Genomic DNA, 20,275 nt, shown 5'->3' on the forward strand with positions numbered 1-20,275 from the left:
AATGGCATTTTGGTCTAGCCACCATTATCTTTCATATAAATTATTGCAGTTGTCTGACTCACCTCTAGTCTGTTCTCAACAGAGCAGCCAGATGAATCTTTTAAAATGTATGTCAGATCCTATCATTTATCTGCTCAGAATCCTACGTTTCTTCCTTTCTCTCAGAATAAAAGCCAAAGTCCTTACAAGGCTCCAAAGTCCTTACAAGGGCTGGAGCTTTTTATGTATTATAAAATTCTCTTAGTACATTTGTCTGTTTTCCCCTGCTAGAATTTAAACTTCATGAGAGAAAGACCTTAAATTCATTGATGTATCTGAGGTGCTTAGAATAGTGCCTACATACACAGGGTGGGGCAAAAGTAGATTTACAGTTGTGAATACACAAAACGCAGAGTTTAATTTTGTATTATTTATTAACTAGAGGCCTGGTGCACAAAAATTTGTGCACTCGGGTTGGGGGAGAGTCCCTCAGCCCGGCCTGTGCCCTCTGACAGTCTGGGGCCCCTCAGGGGATGACCACCTGCTGGCTTAGGCCTGCTTCCCGGGGGATCGGGCCTAAGCTGGCAGTCAGACATCCCTCTGGCAGCCCGGGAGCCCTCGGGGGATGTCCACTTGCCAGCGGGGAGCAGGCCTAAGCTGCAGTCGGACATCCTTAGCGCTGCTGAGGAGGCGGGAGAGGCTCCCACCACCACCGCTGTGCTGGTAGCCATCAGCCTGGCTTGTGGCTGAGCAGAGCTCCCCCTGTGGGAATGCACTGACCACCAGGGGGCAGCTCCTGCATTGAGTGTCTGCCCCCTGGTGGTCAGTGTGTGTCATAGTGACCAGTCATTCCCAGTGGTTCTGCTATTAGGGTCAATTTGCATATTACCCTTTTATTAAATAGAATTGTATTTTCCATATTACCCTTTTATTAAATAGGATTATTGTATTTTCCATACGAACAACTGTAAACCTACTTTTGCTCCACCCTGTATATGCTCTGGAATAATTGTTGAATAAATGAATAGTGTGGCTCATTTATGAGTGTTACATCTGGAGTTAAAATTTTGAGTTCCATATTTAATTCTTATTTCTGTTCTGAAGTTAAATTGCTTGTAGATTTTAAGTTTACCTTTTTTGTTTAAAAATTAAATTTGCTCATTTGGTGTTATGCAATCTAATTTGGAAAAATTTTAAAGATTTGATATCATTTGAAATTATCCATTCTTAGAATATGGCTCAGAGAAGTAAAAATTGAAGAAGATAGGGCAGAATATATTTTCTCTGTTTGCTGCCAAGGTCATGCATTGTAAAAATGTGGTGCCAGCTTCAGTGCAGGTAGCCAATCTGTTGGTTCATAGGCTTTCATTCTTTTGACTTTGCGAGGACATGTTTTAGTCTCTGGCCTCTGTGTGACATTGACACCAAGAATGACTCCAGTCTTGAAACTCCTCCCTGGCTTCTGGGGAACCTTTCTTTCTCCTGGTTCTCATCCTGCATTTCTGATCGCACTGGTCACTCTTTCTTAGTTACCTCCGAGGACTTAGCTTTTTCTCCTTAATTATTTGTGTTGGCCAAGATTCTGCCCCTTTGTACCTGCACACAGTCCTTGGGATGTTGTTCATTCATGACTTTACCCCCTATAGGCTGATAAGTCCAGGTTTCCTCCTGAGTGGTAGACCTGCTTTTCTGACTGCCTCCTGAATATCCACTAGGTGTCCACATTCATCTAAAATTCCACACGTTCTAAGCTAAACTCATCTTTTCTGAAAACTTGTTCCTTCTCACCCTCTTTATTAGGGAATGGCACCATCTGGTGCCCAGATTGGAACTCTTATATTCTCCTCATTAAATCTTGGGTGTATTGATTTTTGTGTGGCCTTTTTGTCTTGGTTTATGCTTTCTGGCATATAATATTGTTTGAAAGAAATTATTGCTTTTCTAAATGTCAGCTATCATGAACACTTTTCTAAACGACCACCATTTCTTGACGGAGAGGAAAGCAAAACAAAGTATGTGTAAGTAACATTTTATAAAATGTAAGGCTTTTGAAAGATTGTTTCCAAGATTTGTAATTTCTCAAACATCAGATTTATCAATCAGCAATTTTGAAGGAAAACTCTGTTCTGCTATTGTATTACTTGTTATTATATGTTTAAGAAGTAGCTCTGCTGATGAACTAATTATTATTAGATACTTAGGAGGTAAAATCCATAAAGTTCTAAAACTCTGAATCTCTTAATAGCTCTTCCTGCTGCTGATGCTTTCTGTGATTACCATGTGGGCTGTTGGATACATACTGGACTTCAATTCAGATTCTTGGCTTTTAAAAGGATGTCTTCTAATAACATTGCTTTTTCTGACATCTTTGTTTCCAAGGTGTGTATATTAGTCTTTGCAAGGCTGATTATTGCATTCCAATTTGATTGCTTATTTCTATTATTGACTAGCTGAAATTACAGGTTTTTATTGAGCTCTGTTACTTATCACATAGAAACATCCTCAGGGTTGCTGGGAAGGAAGGACTTTGGTAGCATGTGCTTGGACTGAAAGCTAATTGGTCAACACAATAATTTAATTGAATTGACAACTAGTTGAAAATAAATATCCTAGCTCACTTTTTGAAATGGTAATTTTGGTGAGTAATGGGGAGATTTTTTTAACTAATTTGCATCTTGAAGCATTTTTGCCTATTTTTCAGAAATTTTGCTTTTTTCTTTTCAAAATCTAAATTCATTTTGAACTAATTATTTTTGTTCTTAATGTTATTTGGTGGAAACAACCTAGTTAAATTACAGGAGGTTATAAAATAGTAACTATGGTGTGGTTCTATTTTTAGGAAAATATTTATACACTAGAGGCCCAATGCACGAAATTTGTGCAAGGGCCTTGGCCCCCTGTTGCCGCAGTGGCCGCCTCTGCCTCGTCCCCCGCCCACTGCCGCTTTGTCCGGAAGGAAGGATGTCTGGAAGGATGTCCGGTCTAATTAGCATATTATGCATTTATTATTATAGATGGTTCCATATAGTCATTGGTTAAGAGTCAGATTCATATAGCAGGCCAACCTTGAACAAGTTGCTTTACCTTTCTGTGCCTCAATTTTTCCGTGTATAAAATGAGGATAATAATTTTGACAATGCCTGTCTCATGGTCAACACACATTTAATGGTTAGAACCATGGCTGACACGCAATGCTGAATAATTTTGTCACACACTCATCTCTTTTTCCCTTTCCAGTTTCTCACGTTGAATAATGGCTATCATCCTTGGATTAATGCCATTCTCAATTCTTCCCTTCTCTTCACTTCCCACATCCAGCTCATTACCAAGTCCTTCTTGCTCAGCCTACATCGGGTCTGCTCTCTGCATCTCCACAACTGGCACCCTCGGTCAAACCTAACTGGCCTCCTGATTCCAACTCTTATTCTCCCCCCACCGCCCCCCCCCCCCGCCCAGCTCATCCCCACTTAGCAATCAGTATAGTCTTTTAAAAAGGCAGATTAGGTTCTGTCTTTTTTCCCTGCTTAAAGTCCTCCATGGGCTTTCCTTGTACTCAGAATAAAATCAAAACTCCTTGCCTAGGAGGTATTATGTGATTCATTTCCTCCCCTCTGACTTCATCTCCTTCCTTCATTGTCTCTACCCTTCTTTCTGGTTTTAGAACACATCAAACTCCTCTCACCCTGGGCCTTGGCTTTCACTTGGTCTCTGTCTGACATGTTCTGATTGCATAGCTGGAGATGTCTCATTCAGGCCCAAGTTCCAATACCACCTCCTTAGTGAGGCCTTCCCTGATACCCCATTTGTTTTCTTCATAGCACTTAACCACTGTTTCCTGGAATGCAAGGCCCATACAAGTAGGAAACCTCTCCTGAGTGAAAGAAAACTGTAATGATGACCCATAGGAAAAGACCTAAAAGTAAATAGTGTTGCTCTCTTCAGGGTGTGATTATAAGATTCCTCTGCTCTTCTTATGCCTGCCAGCATTTTCTGGAATAAGCATATGCTACTTTGTCATAAGAAAAAACAGAGTATTAGAGGAATCTTACCATTTAGGATTCTCTGTCACTCAAGAGCAGGACAGTTGGCTGGAAATGAATTAGAATTTAAACATAAAGTAAAAGCTCAAATTTCTGGAAAATAGTGAAGTTTCTAAATTGTCTGCTATTCAGAAAACTTATAACTTAGAAATAGTCATTCATTTTTCACTAAGTGGATTGACTCAGTCTCCAAACAAAATTTAAGCCAAATCACCAGGTATCATAATCATCACTTTTTTGTTTTTCCAGAGAGAAAGCAAGGGTAGTATTTACTGATTTTGGATGGGGGTATTTGAGATTTTGTTTATTTTAATAAAAACCCAAATTATAAAAAAGTATATGAAGACTTTTGTTTTTGATAACAGTGAGTTGAGGGCTTCATACGTCAGGCTTGACATATTAACACAATTCAAATGGGAGACAAATGCATATGGCCACTTTATCCATACTGCTTTTATTTCTCTCACAAATTGTAGAGCCCAATTTCGTGGAGGTAAGCAGCTGCAAACTTCTACTATTATTAGGCTCCAGGGGCAGTTGCTTATTGATCCAGGCTGCTATGTGATGCCTGTCAGAAGTAAACAGTCTTTTACAAATGAGATAGTTCACTGTACTTCTTAATTAGTTCAAACACATTTTTGCTGCACAATCTCAGTCAGGTCATGCCCTGGAGGTTACATGGGCTCCATATGGCCTATTCTGGCAGCATATTAGGTTTAGGATTTTAGTTCTCAAATATTTTATCATAATATCCTAATGATCTTGATAGCTTTTAAAAAACCCTTTTCATGCCTGTCATCAACTATTGTCTTTTCCTCCTATAAATTTAAAAACAGGTCCAGGTAAATGATATTCATGCATAGATTTACTATATTGAGTATGTAATGTGAAAGACAGATTTATTTATTTTTTTATTTTGAAACTACAATATTAACATTTGAGTAAGTTTTGTGTGGACTTCCAAGCTTCTTGTTATATCCAAGTGAGATGGTTGGTGTTCTGATGACTAGTGCCACTTTTAACCTTTATGTATCTTTTTATGTCCAGTGGCTGCTTCTCAAGTGTTGTGGGATGAAAGGGATGTATGTTTCAGAAATAGCCTGCAAGCCTCTAGAATAACGGTTCTCAACCTATGGGTCGCGACCATTGGAAAACACATATAGCATATCAGATATTTACATTACGATTCATAACAGTAGCAAAATTACAGTTATGTAGTGGCAACGAAAATAATTTTATGGTTGGGGGTCACCACAACATGAGGAACTGTATTAAAGGGTCGCGGCATTAGGAAGGTTGAGAACCACTGCTCTAGAAGAAAGCTTGTCAGATGGGAAGGTGAATCTCCAAGTATTTAAAATTTGCATTTTGGATTATTTGTACATATGATTGTGACCACCCCCAAAATAAATACAAATATGATATGTCGCAATAGAAATAAAAGAATCATTGAAAATATAAAGTGATTGGGGATGAAGTAATGTGTAAGTTAGCTGTAAGAACGAGAACATTTACTTCTTGAGAGCCCTTGTGCTTCAGTTTTCTCATGAGTAAAACGGTGGATGCTAATGCGTAGCTCATTACCTTGTGGAAAGTGGCACATGGTAAGCGGTAAGTGAAAGCTGTTGTTGGTATTTAAGGGAATCATTATCACTGTTACTATTTAATGGAATTTAGAACTAAAATTAATGTGAGTCATACTTGTTTTCACTAATACCTCCTGTTTATCTTTCTCTCTTTTAGGTTCTTGTTTGGGTATAAGTGCCTTGTGTACTTACCAACGGTCTTTCTGCTAAGTTCCATTTTTTGGATATTTGTGACTTGGTTCATCTTATTCTTCCCTCATATCCTTCAAGCTTAAATTCAAATGCCTATCTCTTTTTGCCTTTAAAAAATAGTAATGCCATTGTTAGAAATATAGATGTTAGACTAGAGCCAGGGAATGCATTTCACATTTGTATTCAGTTAGTGATTTTAGTTGAATATGTTTAGTGTTGAAAATCTACTCAACTTTGAAAATAATCTCAGAGCACACAATGGAAACAGTAGATGTCTAATTTTATTACTCATTGGAAGGAAACAGTAGAATGAAATATTATTTTATTTGGGTCCATAAAATATTATTGTATTGCATTGAGTTTCTCTTCAAGGTCAGATGGATCTTTTAACTTGGTCAGCGGTTATAGTTATTAATAAATCTTCTGGGTACCAAGGTGGCCTACATGGAGGGATTTGGGGGAAATGTGGCCTCCTCAGCAGTGGTCAATACAGTGTTATTAACCTAGGTGGTGATTCTTAGTCCACAATAAAAATAAGTATACATTGCTACCCAAAACATATGTGAAGCAAACATTTCAGAAAATGGTATTCCTAATATGTGTTTTACTCTGAAATTTTATCTTATCCTATTAGATTTCTTTTTAAAAAACATGCTGGTCACAGCCCACTTAATTCTTTCATGGCCTGCTAATGGATGGCAGCCCATGGTTTACAAACAACAACAACAAAACTCACCTAACAAGTAGGTTTATCACTTGAAGAGCAGGGCTCAGACCAAGTCCAGCATAGGGGTGTGCTGTGCTTTTAGGGTTGACCAAAATCTAGTCACCTAGAAGTAGGAACAGGGATTACTTCTTAGTTTATAGCTATTTATAGCTCCCAGTACAAGGGAGGCATTTCCTCCAATTTTCCATCTTCCTACTTTTTTGCAGGATCCCTTTTTCCCTTCCAAGGATTCTAGAAACCCATTATAAACTTGTTTTCCTTACAGGTAGGAGAAGAAGGAATGTGGTGAATAGAAATGTACCTTTAAGCATATTCCTTTAACTTCTATGTTATTTCTATTTCTGGTAATGGCATTTTAAAAAGAAAGAGTAGTACTTATGGGAGAGATTCATACACTCAAATTTAAGAATATTTTTTCATTTGTAAAGTGAGAGGCATATGAACTCTTAGAGTGTATACATCTACTTTCATTATAGCACGTTTCTACTTTAATGGTGCTTCTTATTTCTGAGCATTATTGCTAATATTTTTCAGATTCCTTTAACCTAAATGAATGGTACAGCATACCATGGAGTTCATTTGACTTTATTAATTTAACCTTTGTCTCATAATTACTGATTTGGGGGCAGCTTTTTAAGCACTAACCTTATTACCACCATTTAATGAAAGCTTGGATGATATCATTATGTGATATAAAAATAATTAAATTTACACGTAACCATCAAGTAACAGCACAGAGATCCCAAGGCTGGTAAATTCTCGGGTAATTGACATACTATTGAGAAGAGATGGCTGATTTTGTTTGTTTGTTCATTTGTTTAACAACCCATGTGGCATTGGAGTAAACAGTTTTACAATTGTGTTTCCTGATGAATTTTTAAAATTGTGAGCAACTACATTATTTCAATTTTTGCACAAAAAGTACTGTAGTTATTCTATACAATTATTTCAGGTTTATAGAATCAATATTAACAACAATGTAATTCCACTGTAGTTTAAAAACCTCAGTTGCAGAATTTGGTATGCAGCTGAGTTTAATTACAAACTGTTTACTGTTTGAAAAGATGCCATTACATCAAAAGAACTGATTTCCGTAGCCAGACAGAATGTTAAGATGTTGGAGTTGACGAGATGGGATATTTTACTCACATATTCAGCATAAAGCCATTTGATCCAGGCATCCATATGAGCCTGTTACTGGTGGGAGAATGTCAGTCAGTAGGTGGCACACTTCGCTGTCGGATCGGTGTTTTTCAAGCTGAATGGTAAATGCTGTTTGAACTGCCATGGGTATGAACTAAAGCGCTACCCTGTAAAGGCCCATCTGAGTGTTTAAACTAGTTTCGTCTCAGGTTGCCAAGTCTGGATTGTGTGGGGGCTTCTGCTTCTACAGCTGCCATATGGGAAGGGTCTGGGGTACTGTGGAAAGCGGACCATCTTTGGAATCAGCATGAATTTAAGTTTTGGCCCTTTTCCTTATTATGTACCATTGGGCAAGTTATTTAATTTCACTGAGTCTCAGTTTTTCTATAAATGGGATAATAGTGGGGTGGCTGCAAGGACTACTGTGCTATGATGTTTGTAAATTGCTGACCATGGTCCCCATTACGTAATTGGAATTCTGAAAATAATACCTATTATTATTATTAACTAGTCTTATAAGTAAAATCTGTGTAGAAGGCTGCATGTTGAAATTAATTTTAAGGGCAGCTCTAGGTTAGCTCCTCAGATGATCAGTTTATTTTGGCTCAGGAAATAATGGTTTTTATGAGACAGTATCAAGTGAAGGAGGTAAGATCATACTGATGAGTTGGGAAGTAAGATTAAAGACTAAAGATGAAAGATTCTGGCTATAGCTGAGTTAAGTTTAAGAGGCATGCCGAAACCGGTTTGGCTCAGTGGATGGGGCGTTGGCCTGCGGACTGAAGGGTCCCGGGTTCGATTCTGGTCAGGGGCATGTACCTGGGTTGCGGGCGCATCCCCAGTGGGAGATGTGCAGGAGGCAGCTGATTGATGTTTCTCTCTCATCGATGTTTCTGGCTCTCTGTCTCTCTCCCTTCCTCTCTGTAAAAAAAAATCAATAAAATATATTTAAAAAAAAAAAAAAAAAAAAGAGGCATAAACTCATGTGAAGTCCTGTACTGGGTTTCAGAGAATATGTATAAGCACGTGTGAAAATGACAGAGCTTCAGGTCAAGTGAACAAGAACCAGGGGCTTTGACTAAAAGCCGGGTGTGGGTAGTGATGCGCTGACACGGAAGCCAGCGTATCCTCCAATAGGGTTACGAGGCTTTGAGTGTCAAGGCAAAGGACAGCAGCAATCTCACTGTCCTCTGCACTGGTCAGCACACACCTGAAGTGTGTTTGTTCTGTTTTCAATTCTGTTCTTTTAAAAGAGACAAGGGCAGGCAGGAGCATAAACAGGAACTTGACCAGGAACAATGTTGTGTAAGGAACAGTGTTTTGTGAAGAATAATGTTGCTGCTTAGCCTGAGCACTGCCTTCGCATTTGGAAATCTATCATTTGGAAGCCAGTGCATTGTGTAGAATGGGCACTCACTGAGCATGAGGAATAGGCTTCTGTAGGGTAGATCTATAGTGTAGAGCTGAAGTATCTAAAGAATTCTTAAGGAAATAAAGCCAGTTAGTCCAAGTTGAGAAACTTATTGACTGCAGGAGTCACAAGCTAACTGGAAAGGTTGAGATGTCTACAAATAACTATAATTTGAGGTATAAGTGCCATAGAATAAGCATTCTTAGATTCCGATAAGAGGGAGAAGCCTCTGTAGGGAATGACCTACAAAGGGAAGGGGATGTAAGTTAGGTCTGGAAGGCGTTTAGAACCTGGACATGCTAAAAGTGTGGTTTTATAATTAGACGGGGAAGGGGGCGGTGGTGGAGAGGGGGGAGCATTTGAGGTCAGTGAAGCACACAAAGCAAGGGCGTGGAAGCAAGGAATGTTTGGCTTTTATGTGAGGAGATAGAGTGCAATTCACTTTACTTAGAGGGAGAGGAGTTGTAAGTTATTCAGAGCAGAAATTCAGTTAGTTTAATAAGAGGGATAATCATATGATTCATTGGTGTGTTTTTGGGAATGTGTCATATATGTTGATCACGATTTTCTGGGGCGGGGGGAGCAGAAGGATGGGATTCTTTAACAAAAGATCTGTCCTGTGGACTTTTAAATAGTGTTCTTAATTAAGTCTAAGTAAGCATATTTGTTAAAATTCATTTTCACACAATTTTCTGTACCCTATCTCTTTCTTAAAGCCAGGCCTATCTGCAGATTAACTAGTAAACTAAACCAATAAGATTCGTTCCTTCCTACCTGAACCAGATGTGGTTGTGCTGGTTTCTGTGAGTTATAGCAGAGTGATTCTGCTGTTTTGGGGTAAGGTCTGTGGTTCTTGCCTCTAACAAGCTCCCAGGTAAAGCCATTGCTGTGGGTCCATGGCTCACAATTTGAGCAGCAAGTGTTTAAGAGTCTTATTTTATGACCACCTTTTCTACTCTGAAGTTTGGCACCAGACGTCTTGGCAACACCCTGGAAGGCAAATACAGCTACTGTGTCAATAATGATTTAAATTGGGCAAGGACATTGGTTTATTACTGGCGTATTGGTTGATTACTGCACAAAATTTTACTGGAGCAAAATTTTAATTTTTATACAAAGATTTTGTAGTGAGGACTGTTCATTTATACTTGAAACAATTTTTATCTCAGTTTATATCATGTGCCTTTCCCAAATAATATTTGACTTATAATCACTTTGCAGGGAGAGCAGTTTCTTTTGTTTCTAAATTAACTCAGCCTAAATCAGTTATGACTAGGTATTAAACTTTGCAGTAGGAAGTTTTTGCAAGCATTTAATATATTAAAAAAATAGTTTTAGTTGAAATCTCTGAACCTAGTGGCTTTTTTCTTTGAATGATTTGGTTAGAATGATCAGAAAATATTTTTCTGGATGCTCTCAGGAGAGCCACATTATACCATTAGAGATTAATTTATTTGGATCTTGAATGTTTTTCATTCTTCAGGATGCTCTTCATGTATTGCAACTCTTCCTATCAATATTTCATGTGGTTTTCAACTATTTGACGAGGGATTAATTTGTCAACCATGACCAAATTCCCATAGGATTAGAACATAGGATGGGGCCAGCTATGGGGGCAGGATGTGTTACATAAAGGAAGATGAGGATAGAATGCAGAGAAGAGAGATTCTTAGGCACCAACGATGAAATTTGCTTGTGTCATAATTATGGGAGGTCCGATATGTTCCTTAACTTGGCTTTAACATCTGGCAGGCACTCCTTTCTATTTTGTTTTTATTTTCAGCATGATAGGCTTCCTCTATTTTTTCTATAAGACTTGGGCAACGGATCCAGGCTTCACTAAGGCTTCTGAAGAAGAAAGGAAAACGGTGAGCTTTCTTTGTAATGTTACTGATTTTAAAATAGGAGGGTGAATTTCATAGCCATGTTGGTTTCTGTCATGACTGTCTAGTGCCTGGCACCTAATAATATTAAATGTGGAATGTATGAATCAGCAAAATAATATCTCTCTACTGTCATACTTTTTCATTTGTTTATATGAAAATTAAAGAAATATATATTTTTAATTTCTTTAAAGTAATACCTCACCAAGACTTTTTCAGATGTAATTTCTGTTGGCAGATATGGTCTTCTGCTTTTTTATAGTAACGCTTAGATAATGATCATATAATTAAAGTCCCTCATTTAATGCATGGAGTAGGCAGGAGCTGGCGGGGGGCAGGAGGGTCCTCCTCCTTATTGACTAAGATATGAAGTTGTCAGATGACATGGCATGTCTTCCATTGCCTGTGAATGTTTAGAAATTGGGGAGAGTGTCATCTTTGTTACCTAAACCCCGTGTTCCTCAAAGACTGAGCTCTTGGTGCTTATAACCATCAGTTCTGTTGTATGCTGGTAGTTTTTGTTTCTTTTTAGGAGTGTCTGTGTTTATTTTTCTCCAACAGATTATAACTGGGAGGTCATTGCCATTGATGGAGAGAAGGGGGTATAATTTTTGTGCATTCTAATTTATTGGCTGTGGTTGAAAATACAGCCTTGAAAAAAATTACATTATTTCAGGCACAGAATGATGTGTTGGCAAATCTTCCAAATTGTTCTGCTAGCTACTTCAGTTTGGGGAGAGAGCTGTGATTATGGTATATGACCATGCATTATACATTCCCTAGTAAATGCAAATGTAAGGTCAAACTGCATATCTTTCAGAATATCATCACCCTCGCAGAGACTGGCTGTCTGGACTTCAGGACATTTTGTACATCGTGTCTTGTGAGTGAGCCTTTTCTTCATAATGTTTTCCCATAGTAAAAGCAAATTCTTGGTTACATTGCTCATGTAAACATTTATCAAATCTTTGCGGTATATTTCTACACCTTTGTTTCTACCAGGTTCTAATTTTGCATTACTGTCAGGACAATTTTCTGCCTTGAACATATGGGGAATGATGTTTATGATCTCTTGACGTTGCCTATGATTAAAAATCTCTTTGTATGTTTTGTTTGCTTTTTCCTGCCACAAAGCATATGTTAAAACTAACTTGGAGCCAGAGGCTCATGGTGACCCAAGAACCACTTAGTGAAACTTCTCATTTTGCAGTTTAGGTATTATAGCCTAAACGGAGAATTAACTTTCTCCAAATTATTGGCAGAGCCAGAAATGTACCGCATTTTACCTTCTCCTCAGTCCAGTGCCCACTGTGCTGTATGGTACTGCCTCATCCCATTAGTCAGTGCTGGTAGCCCTGGAATTCAGGTCCCCTTTACTGATGGCTTTGACAAAATGGACATGTAGTTGTAAATATTACAAAGGCATTCCAGAGCCTTTCTATGAATTGATGGTCTGATATTTAGGATGATTTGTGCCACTGCCTTTATGATTTAGGAATAAGATTTTGTTTGTGATTTGTTACCAGTTTGAGAGACTGATTTTTGCTTGGTCCTCTCTTAATTGCCCACTTAGGTAAGGAAGCCACTAAGGTCACTCCATTGCCCTGTGTGCAAATCCTGTGTGGCTCGATACGACCAACACTGCCTGTGGACTGGACGGTGCATAGGTGAAAATTTTTCAATTACCACATAAAGTTAAGCTTATATTTAGTTATGTGTGTGACTCATAGAAAAAGTAGAAGGGAATCCATTTTGCAGCTCTTGCTTGTCAGAGAATCTTCTCTAACTGCGGAACAATCGGTCGCCATGATACACACTGACCACCAGGGGGCAGATGCTCAATGCAAGAGCTGCCCCCTGGTGGTCAGTGCGCTTCCACAGGGGGAGTGCTGCTCAGCCAGAAGCCGGCTGTCAAGAAGCTATACCTGTATAAGCTTATCACATGGAAGAAAGGAAGAGACAGGGTATGATTTTCCCCAATTCCAGCCTGCTTCTCCCTCCAGCACAGTATAGGCCAGTGATGGCGAACCTTTTGAGCTCGGTGTGTCAGCATTTTGAAAAACCCTAACTTAACTCTGGTGCTGTGTCACATATAGAAATTTTTTGATATTTGCAACCATAGTAAAACAAAGATTTATATTTTTGATACTTATTTTATATATTTAAATGCCATTTAACAAAGAAAAATCAACCAAAAAATGAGTTCGCGTGTCACCTTTGACACGCGTGTCATAGGTTCGCCATCACTGGTATAGGCCATCCTAGAGCTGTATATGTTTAGTAAACTTTGTTGTATTAAAAACAAAAACAAAAAACCTCTTTTAAGTATTGAATAAATATTAGTTCAGTTAACATGGACAATTGACCATGACATGTTAGAGTGTTTGGTTTTGATTTAATGGTACTTAAAAGCACAGCAACAGCTTATTTCTTTACTTTTGTGAAGGCTGTGGACAGGAAGTGGTTAATAGGCTCTTGGTCTGGAACATAATTGTACGAAAATATTAAATATGTTGATTTTCTTTTTTATGTAGGTTTCGGCAACCATCGCTATTACATATTCTTCTTATTTTTCCTTTCCGTTGTGTGTAACTGGATTATATATGAATCTTTCATGTGTAAGTATAAATTTTTCTTACAGCAAGCTCATGTACCCACATCTACATACACTTTTCCTTGTGAACTCTTATATATCACGTTTGGGCTAGGTCACTATAAACTATACCCTAATAAAATCTAAATGGATGTTGGTAAGATTCTTGGCATTGGGAAGCTCCAGGAAATGCTACGAGAGGTTAGTTGTCAATACCTTTGAAAAGATTTTACTCTAAAATGATCTTGATAAATTAGAAAAGTGTTAAAAAATACAAATTTATTTAAGGCAAGTGCAGATTTATCACCCAGTGACAGGAGGAAAAATCAGCTGCTCAGGTACAAAAGCAAGTGGAGTGGTAAGTAAATAAAAGGAGGCAGGGGGAGATTGGAGGAAGACAGGTTGGGGGACTTGGAAGGTTGTCACATTGGAACAAAACTCAAAGCTCATTTCCTTTGATAAATCTCAGGTCACAACTTATAACTGTACCAATCATTGAAAGGTTGGAAATAATAACTTGGAAGAAAATATTAGATCACTTATTCTGCATTCCTAAGCAAGGAAAATGACTTTTTAGTAGCAGTGTAAAGGCCATCTCTGGGCATCTCATGTAGGGAGTGACGCCAGCTGTTCCAAGGTGATCAACTAAGAACAGCTTTTAAGTTGTAGCAAGAAGGATTTTGGTAGCTCCTAAGAATGCATGACTGCTTTTCAAACCTTGGAATACGTTACCTTACTGGAAAAACCTGTAGTGCTTGTGATTTATTTTGACTTTGTTATTGTAGTTTATTTTGACTCTGTTGTGTATTTATTGTGAAAACTTTGGGAGAGTTTGGCTCTAGAGCTTCTATTTCCATCCCCCCTTCTGTTGAGCATATATTTATGCTCAAGTCTTGTATTTTGCCAATAAAATACTAATTTGTTGCTTGAGCTAAAATCTGGAACGATTCAGGAAGACATTAGGAAAGTTTTTTCCTACTTTTTTTTCTTTTTCCTTTATCATCCCATGCTCTACCCCTCCCTAAGTCCTCCCTGCCCTCCTGGTTTTCTTTAGTTAAAATTTTTAGTTTTTGAAAGATAGTTGCTTCTACACTGTCCCCCAGCCTCCCAGCTCCCCTCCCCAGAAACATTCAGTATTATAAGTTCTGTTTGGTCTGGGGTTTCATTTTTAGAGGTTGCTAATATCTATGTGAAATGGTTTGTTTCTTGCCCTGCTATAGGCATGGAGAGGACTTCAATTACCTTGCCAGCCCCTTTCCCACCTGATATCACTTGGGAATGCTTTTGTGGCTCAATATAACTGTCACCATCTCAAATGGGTCTTATAGTCAGAAGGTTGTGATCCCTGATCTCAGTTCTTGCCAAAGGCCATCAGGGATCCTGCGCATTGGAATTTGAAACTTCTTAGATTATGTCCTGTGGTGTAGAAAATAAAAGATTTTTTTCAGTGCTTCTTTCTGTTGAAAGGGCTGCCCTTTGAAGGCCTGACATTAAAGCATGTTCCTGGAAAACCTTTTTAAGCTGGCCCATGGACCAGCATGTGCCTTGGACTTGATCCTAGGGAAAAGGAGCCAGATTTTACACCACTCTTGTCTCTCCCCCTTCTCTCTCTCCACTAAAAATAGTCCCCTTTGTTTGGTGTGTCTGTCCAGCATAAGACTGTATTGATAAGGACAGAAGTGATTTTCCATTACATTCATTCTTTCCAAGTTGTTTTCTTATGACATGCATTAGTTCTTCCCTCCTCTTTGTCTGTATCCTCTGGCTCTGAACGAATTTGTATATAATGTTTTGTTTCTTAGGAACAGTCTCACCTTTACATTCACTTACAACTAGCTGAACATATCTGGTTACTTTTATCCCATTTATATTTTGACAGTTTTTTTTTACAATGAATGAGGACATTGTATCTTTTATCATTTCACATACAGGAAAAATGAACTTAAAAAAAAAGTGCTCCATTTTTCTAATGCGTCCTCCCTGTCTTCCCACCTTTTTTGTTTACCATTAACACTCCTGTTGCTGTGCACCCTCTCTGTGTGATCCAGTTGCAGCTCCTTTTGGCTCTGTACAGGCACCATCCATTTCATCTTGTGAGGTCTGTTTTCAGGGTGGACAATAAGTAACTCAACGTGTCTGCATTGTACAAGTTACAGGGAGAAAGATCTTAGATTATTGCTAGAAAGAACATTCTAAGTATCCGAGCGATCTAAAGATGAAAAAAATTGACTTGGAACCACAATAGGAGTTCCCTCTCATTAGCCAGTGAATGTGTTAGTACATATTAAAGTGTTATATTGCATATCAGATAATGTACATGGCCACTTACAGCATATTAAATCTGAAATCAGTTCTATGGAATCTTTAGTTTGAGGTCATGCTGTGTTATCGAAATAATTCCCAGTGGAAGACCATAAGCTGAAAGAAAGTCAATACTCTTCCTACTCAGCTGTCTTTGCTGCCTGCTGGTGGAAATTACATTCTCTTATGTCATACCAGGTGCATGGGATGCTTCTTTCTGTGCCGTCCCAGTGAGAAGCTCTGAAGAGTATAATTTGCCTTGTTACCTTGATTATTGCTCTGTAATGATTGCTGTTAGAATGCTTCTGGCATATATCCATGAAAGATAGCTGGGACTTAAATGATACAAAAAAATATATAGATATTTGGGACAAAAATGGACAGTCGGTTGATAGTGAAGTCATGGACTCATATATCCTTCCTGTCCCAGGAGCTCTTAAGTATTGCTCTGGGAAATTGCCTAAAACTGCTGATCAAATTGTCAGAGGCATTTATGAAACCTCCGGGTACAAATCTACAGATTTCTCATTTCAAAAATAGTTTGCCCTTTATTAACAGTCATGGTGCCTGTAAAAGTCATTGGCTTTATATAACCTTAAAGGTCTGTTTCCTTGTTTCTCCTGCTTCCTACCTACATTCACCTCACTACTGTCTTAGCTATATGGGTTAGGGGTCAGTTTTCTGAAGACCACAGTGAAGTCCTCTTTTAATTGGCATATAAATAAATTCTCCTATGGGAGAAACTGAGCTGTGATCATATGAATCTTACTCTCTTTCTGTACTTTTCTTGGGGCATCTTTCTCGTGCATTTCCTCACCTGGCCTTTTTCCCTCTGCAGGATAAATTACGGTGCCAATGCAGAAGTACGCTCGGAAACTGCATGCTCTTAGCTTGTGTTCCAGTGGTATCTAGGTGCTTACAGGATTTCTTGTGCCCACAACAATGGCCTTAATAAGAGTTTATATTTAGTTCTGTGATGGCCCATATTTTGCTATAACATGGATAAGATAGAGAATTTTCTAAGACAAATATCTATTAAACTAGAGGCCCGGTGCACGAAATTTAGCCCCTGTGGGATCAAGCCTAAACTGGCAGTCGGACAGTCCTCTCACAGTCTGGGACTGCTGGCTCCCAACTGCTCATCTGCCTGCCTGCCTGCCTGATTGCCCCTAACTACTTCTGTCTGCCAGCCTGATCATCCCCTAACCACTCCCTTGCCAGCCTGATCGACGCCTAACTGCTCCCCTGCTGGCCTGATCACCCCCAACTGCCCTCCCCTGCCAGCCCAGTCGCCCCTAACAACCCTCCCCTGCTGGCCTGGTTCCCCCTAACTATTCTCCCCTGCAGGCCTGGTCTCCCCCAACTGCCCTCCTCTGCTGGTCTGATCTCCCACAACTGCCCTCACCTGCTGGCCATCTTGTGGCTGTGGGCGCTGCCATCTTTGAGGGTGTGGCAGCAATTAGCATATTCCCTCCTTATTGGCTGTGGGCGCTGCCATATTTGCAACAGTGTGAGGGTCAATTAGCATATTCCCTCTTTATTAGATAGGATATAATCATTCCTGAGTTCTTGAACAATTAACTTCTCTGGCCAGTGCATTTTATGCTGAATATGCTGATCTTAATGATGATTTCGTGGACCTTTTTTGCTTTTTTTTCTTCACTGCTGACTACCAATGCATTGTTATCATAGCCATAATTAACAGTGAGGTACCATTTTTCATCTGTGTTAGAAGAGCTGGCATTTGGGAGATAAAATCTTGAAGTCAGGTTCTGATCTGGGCCATTATGTCTTCCTTTCTTTTTTCCCTAAAAAACTTCAGTGGTTTTTAATCTTCCTGCATAATGATCAGCAATTTATTGTCTTTTTAAATAATGGGTTCCTTTTTGTGAATTCACAGATTGGTCAAATCATTGTGCCACAACATTCAGAGAAGATGGACTATGGACCTACCTCAATCAGATTGTGGCTTGTTCCCCTTGGGTTTTATATATCTTCCTGCTGGCAACTTTCCATTTCTCATGGTCATCATTTTTATTAGTAAATCAACTCTTTCAGGTATTTATTTCTCTTCTTATAATGCCTTTGGGTAATATTTCCAATAACCTGTATTAGGGTAGAAAGACTTTAATTTCAAATCAGAAGACTTCGTTTCTAGTGACTGTTACGTTCTCTGTGGGTGTAGGCATGTTATTTGACTCCTGAATTTCAGTTTCCTTGTCTGTGAAATGGGGATAATAATGCCTGTCTACTCTCACAGCAGGGTTTAAAGTTAGAATGATAAATTGTTAAGTGTTGGCCCTAGGAATTATCTAACCTATTATTTTACACAGGTACAGAGGTGAATTGAATTGTTCAAGGTCATCCAATGAGTAGGAAAATCTGAACGGGAAACTTAGGTCTTTTGACAGTCCCATTTAAGGGCTTTTTCCATCATGCAGTTAAAATGTATGGTGTTTGAAAGCATGGTATAAACCGTAAAGCATGCAAGCGTGAGGCGATTATTCTCCCTCACTTTTCCAAGCCTGTTATCATTATTATGCAGTGCTTCAGTGGATAGAAGTGGAGAAGAAATGAAATACACACCACTAACCAGTGGACATGGTAATTGCACTTCCAGAGAAGGTCATGGCCATTAGAAAGTCCCGGCTCCAGGGCAGTAGTCATCTTCAGCTTTCTATGGCGTTTCTATCACTTCCCTGCTGCCTGTCTTCCCCTGAGCAAAACCTGGTTCTCATTGTTGTTATGGCTGCCTGTGTGGAATGGACAGCCATGATCAGTCTGCGCCTCTGCGTCATTTACCGTAAGACTTGAGATAATTAGAGCATTATTCAATGAAAGCAAAATACATTCCACTTTTATGGGGAAGTAATCAATTCTACAATAATAATAATAAAGAAAATTTTAAAAGGGAAGATTGCTAAGGAAAGGAATTAAGCTAATAAAACTGACTGAACTGAAGTTTCTGAACATTCATCTTAAATTCCTGTCCCTCTGATATCTACAGACTCCGGTGCTAAGAATGGATATCAGCATCTGCGATTATTAACAGTAATTACTGTCATTTATAATACCTAATATTTATACTTGCTTTACATATTCCAAAGCACTTTCCCATCTGTTTCCTTACAAACATTTGAGATGCAGACTGTGCCAAAGTAGTATCTTCTCCATTATATGGAGGAGCAAACTAAACCTAAAGATGCTGAATGCCTTGCTTGTGGCCATAGGGCCAGCAAGAGGAGTTAGATGTAGAACCTAAGACTTGAGGCATCAATTCTAATTTTCTTCCTCCTTTTATGGACTCTTAGAATAAGTACAAGTACGTGAGACTATAATATTCTTAAATTTATAAACAAAAAAATGTTAATATATTTGTGTATATTTTCTAAGGCAGGAAAATGGACTCAATGCTTTGGACAGTTTTCAAGTATAGGAATTCAGAGCAAAGTTTTCTTAATAAACAAAACAGCTCAGTTATTCGAAGCCTTTCAGTTCCTGAGGGCTCTGGTGAGTTATGGTTATGACTGTGGCCAGTCATACTGAGACTGTCGATTGCTAGTTAGGACCATGGGCTCTGTTCTCACATTGACCGAGGTGTCAGTCCCAGTTCTGCCACTTTCTAAGCTGTGGGGCCTTGGACCAGTTGCTTCACCCCTGTAAGCCTCTGCACTAGGTATTTTAAATATATTATCTCAAACCCTTAAACAATCTAATGAAGATGATAATCTCTGTTTTAAAGATAAGGAACTTGATGTTTGGGTTTTTTGGGGGGATTAAATGAGATAACTCAGTAAATAGTAGTATTTTTTAAAATATATATTTTTATTGATTTCAGAGAGGAAAGAAGAGAGATAGAAGCATCAATTATGAGAGAGAATCATTGATAGGCTGCCTCCTGCACACCCCCCAGGGGGGATTGAGCCCACAACCTGGACATGTGCCCCGACTGTGAATCAACCAGTGACCTCCTGGTTCATAGATCAATGCTCAACCACTGAGCCACACCTGCTGGGCAATAGTAGTGTTTTTAATGACATGGGAGTTTTCAAGTTACCTTAATTCTTACCTCTCCCCAAATATAGGGATTTAAATATTCTTTACTTAAGATTATTAACTTTTTCACTTGGCTATTTTCAAAGAGATACTAAGAAGAATATGCAAGTTGAAATAATTGCATTGATACGGACCTTATATTATTTTATTTATCTAAAAGTTGCATGCTGAATTTATTGAGAATCTAAACATGGCCATAAGCCATGGCTTGAAGTAATTACTAAAGCAGTTATTTCATGACTCTCATTAAGTCAATGCACTGTGCTTTCCTGAAGGTTAATAAAATAAGACAATAAAAAAAAAAAGCCCAGCTACTAGATTTACATAGGAGAGTCTACTTAGGGCCGCTGAATCTTTGCCTTCA

General features: G+C 38.8%; 1 protein-coding gene across 7 annotated transcripts in view; it reads left to right on the forward strand.

The window, feature by feature from the left end:
• The window catches only part of ZDHHC13 (zinc finger DHHC-type palmitoyltransferase 13), a 42,122-nt gene that overhangs the window by 19,515 nt on the left and 2,332 nt on the right, over positions 1–20,275 (forward strand). For 5 of the 7 annotated variants that reach the window (XM_036325636.1, XM_036325639.1, XM_036325640.1 and 2 more), the window contains 7 exons: positions 2,225–2,358; positions 5,763–5,863; positions 10,822–10,946; positions 11,782–11,844; positions 12,535–12,628; positions 13,496–13,579; positions 17,756–17,913. In XM_036325636.1, the coding sequence (XP_036181529.1) occupies positions 2,225–2,358; positions 5,763–5,863; positions 10,822–10,946; positions 11,782–11,844; positions 12,535–12,628; positions 13,496–13,579; positions 17,756–17,913 (759 nt within the window). Of the gene's footprint in view, positions 1–2,224; positions 2,359–5,762; positions 5,864–10,821; positions 10,947–11,781; positions 11,845–12,534; positions 12,629–13,495; positions 13,580–17,755; positions 17,914–18,862; positions 18,907–20,275 lie in introns of all 7 variants that reach the window. The other 2 variants (XR_004970451.1, XM_036325638.1) reach the window with 2 other exon arrangements.

Source organism: Myotis myotis, unplaced genomic scaffold (genome assembly GCF_014108235.1).
Source record: "Myotis myotis isolate mMyoMyo1 unplaced genomic scaffold, mMyoMyo1.p scaffold_m19_p_10, whole genome shotgun sequence".
Lineage (NCBI taxonomy): Eukaryota > Metazoa > Chordata > Mammalia > Chiroptera > Vespertilionidae > Myotis > Myotis myotis.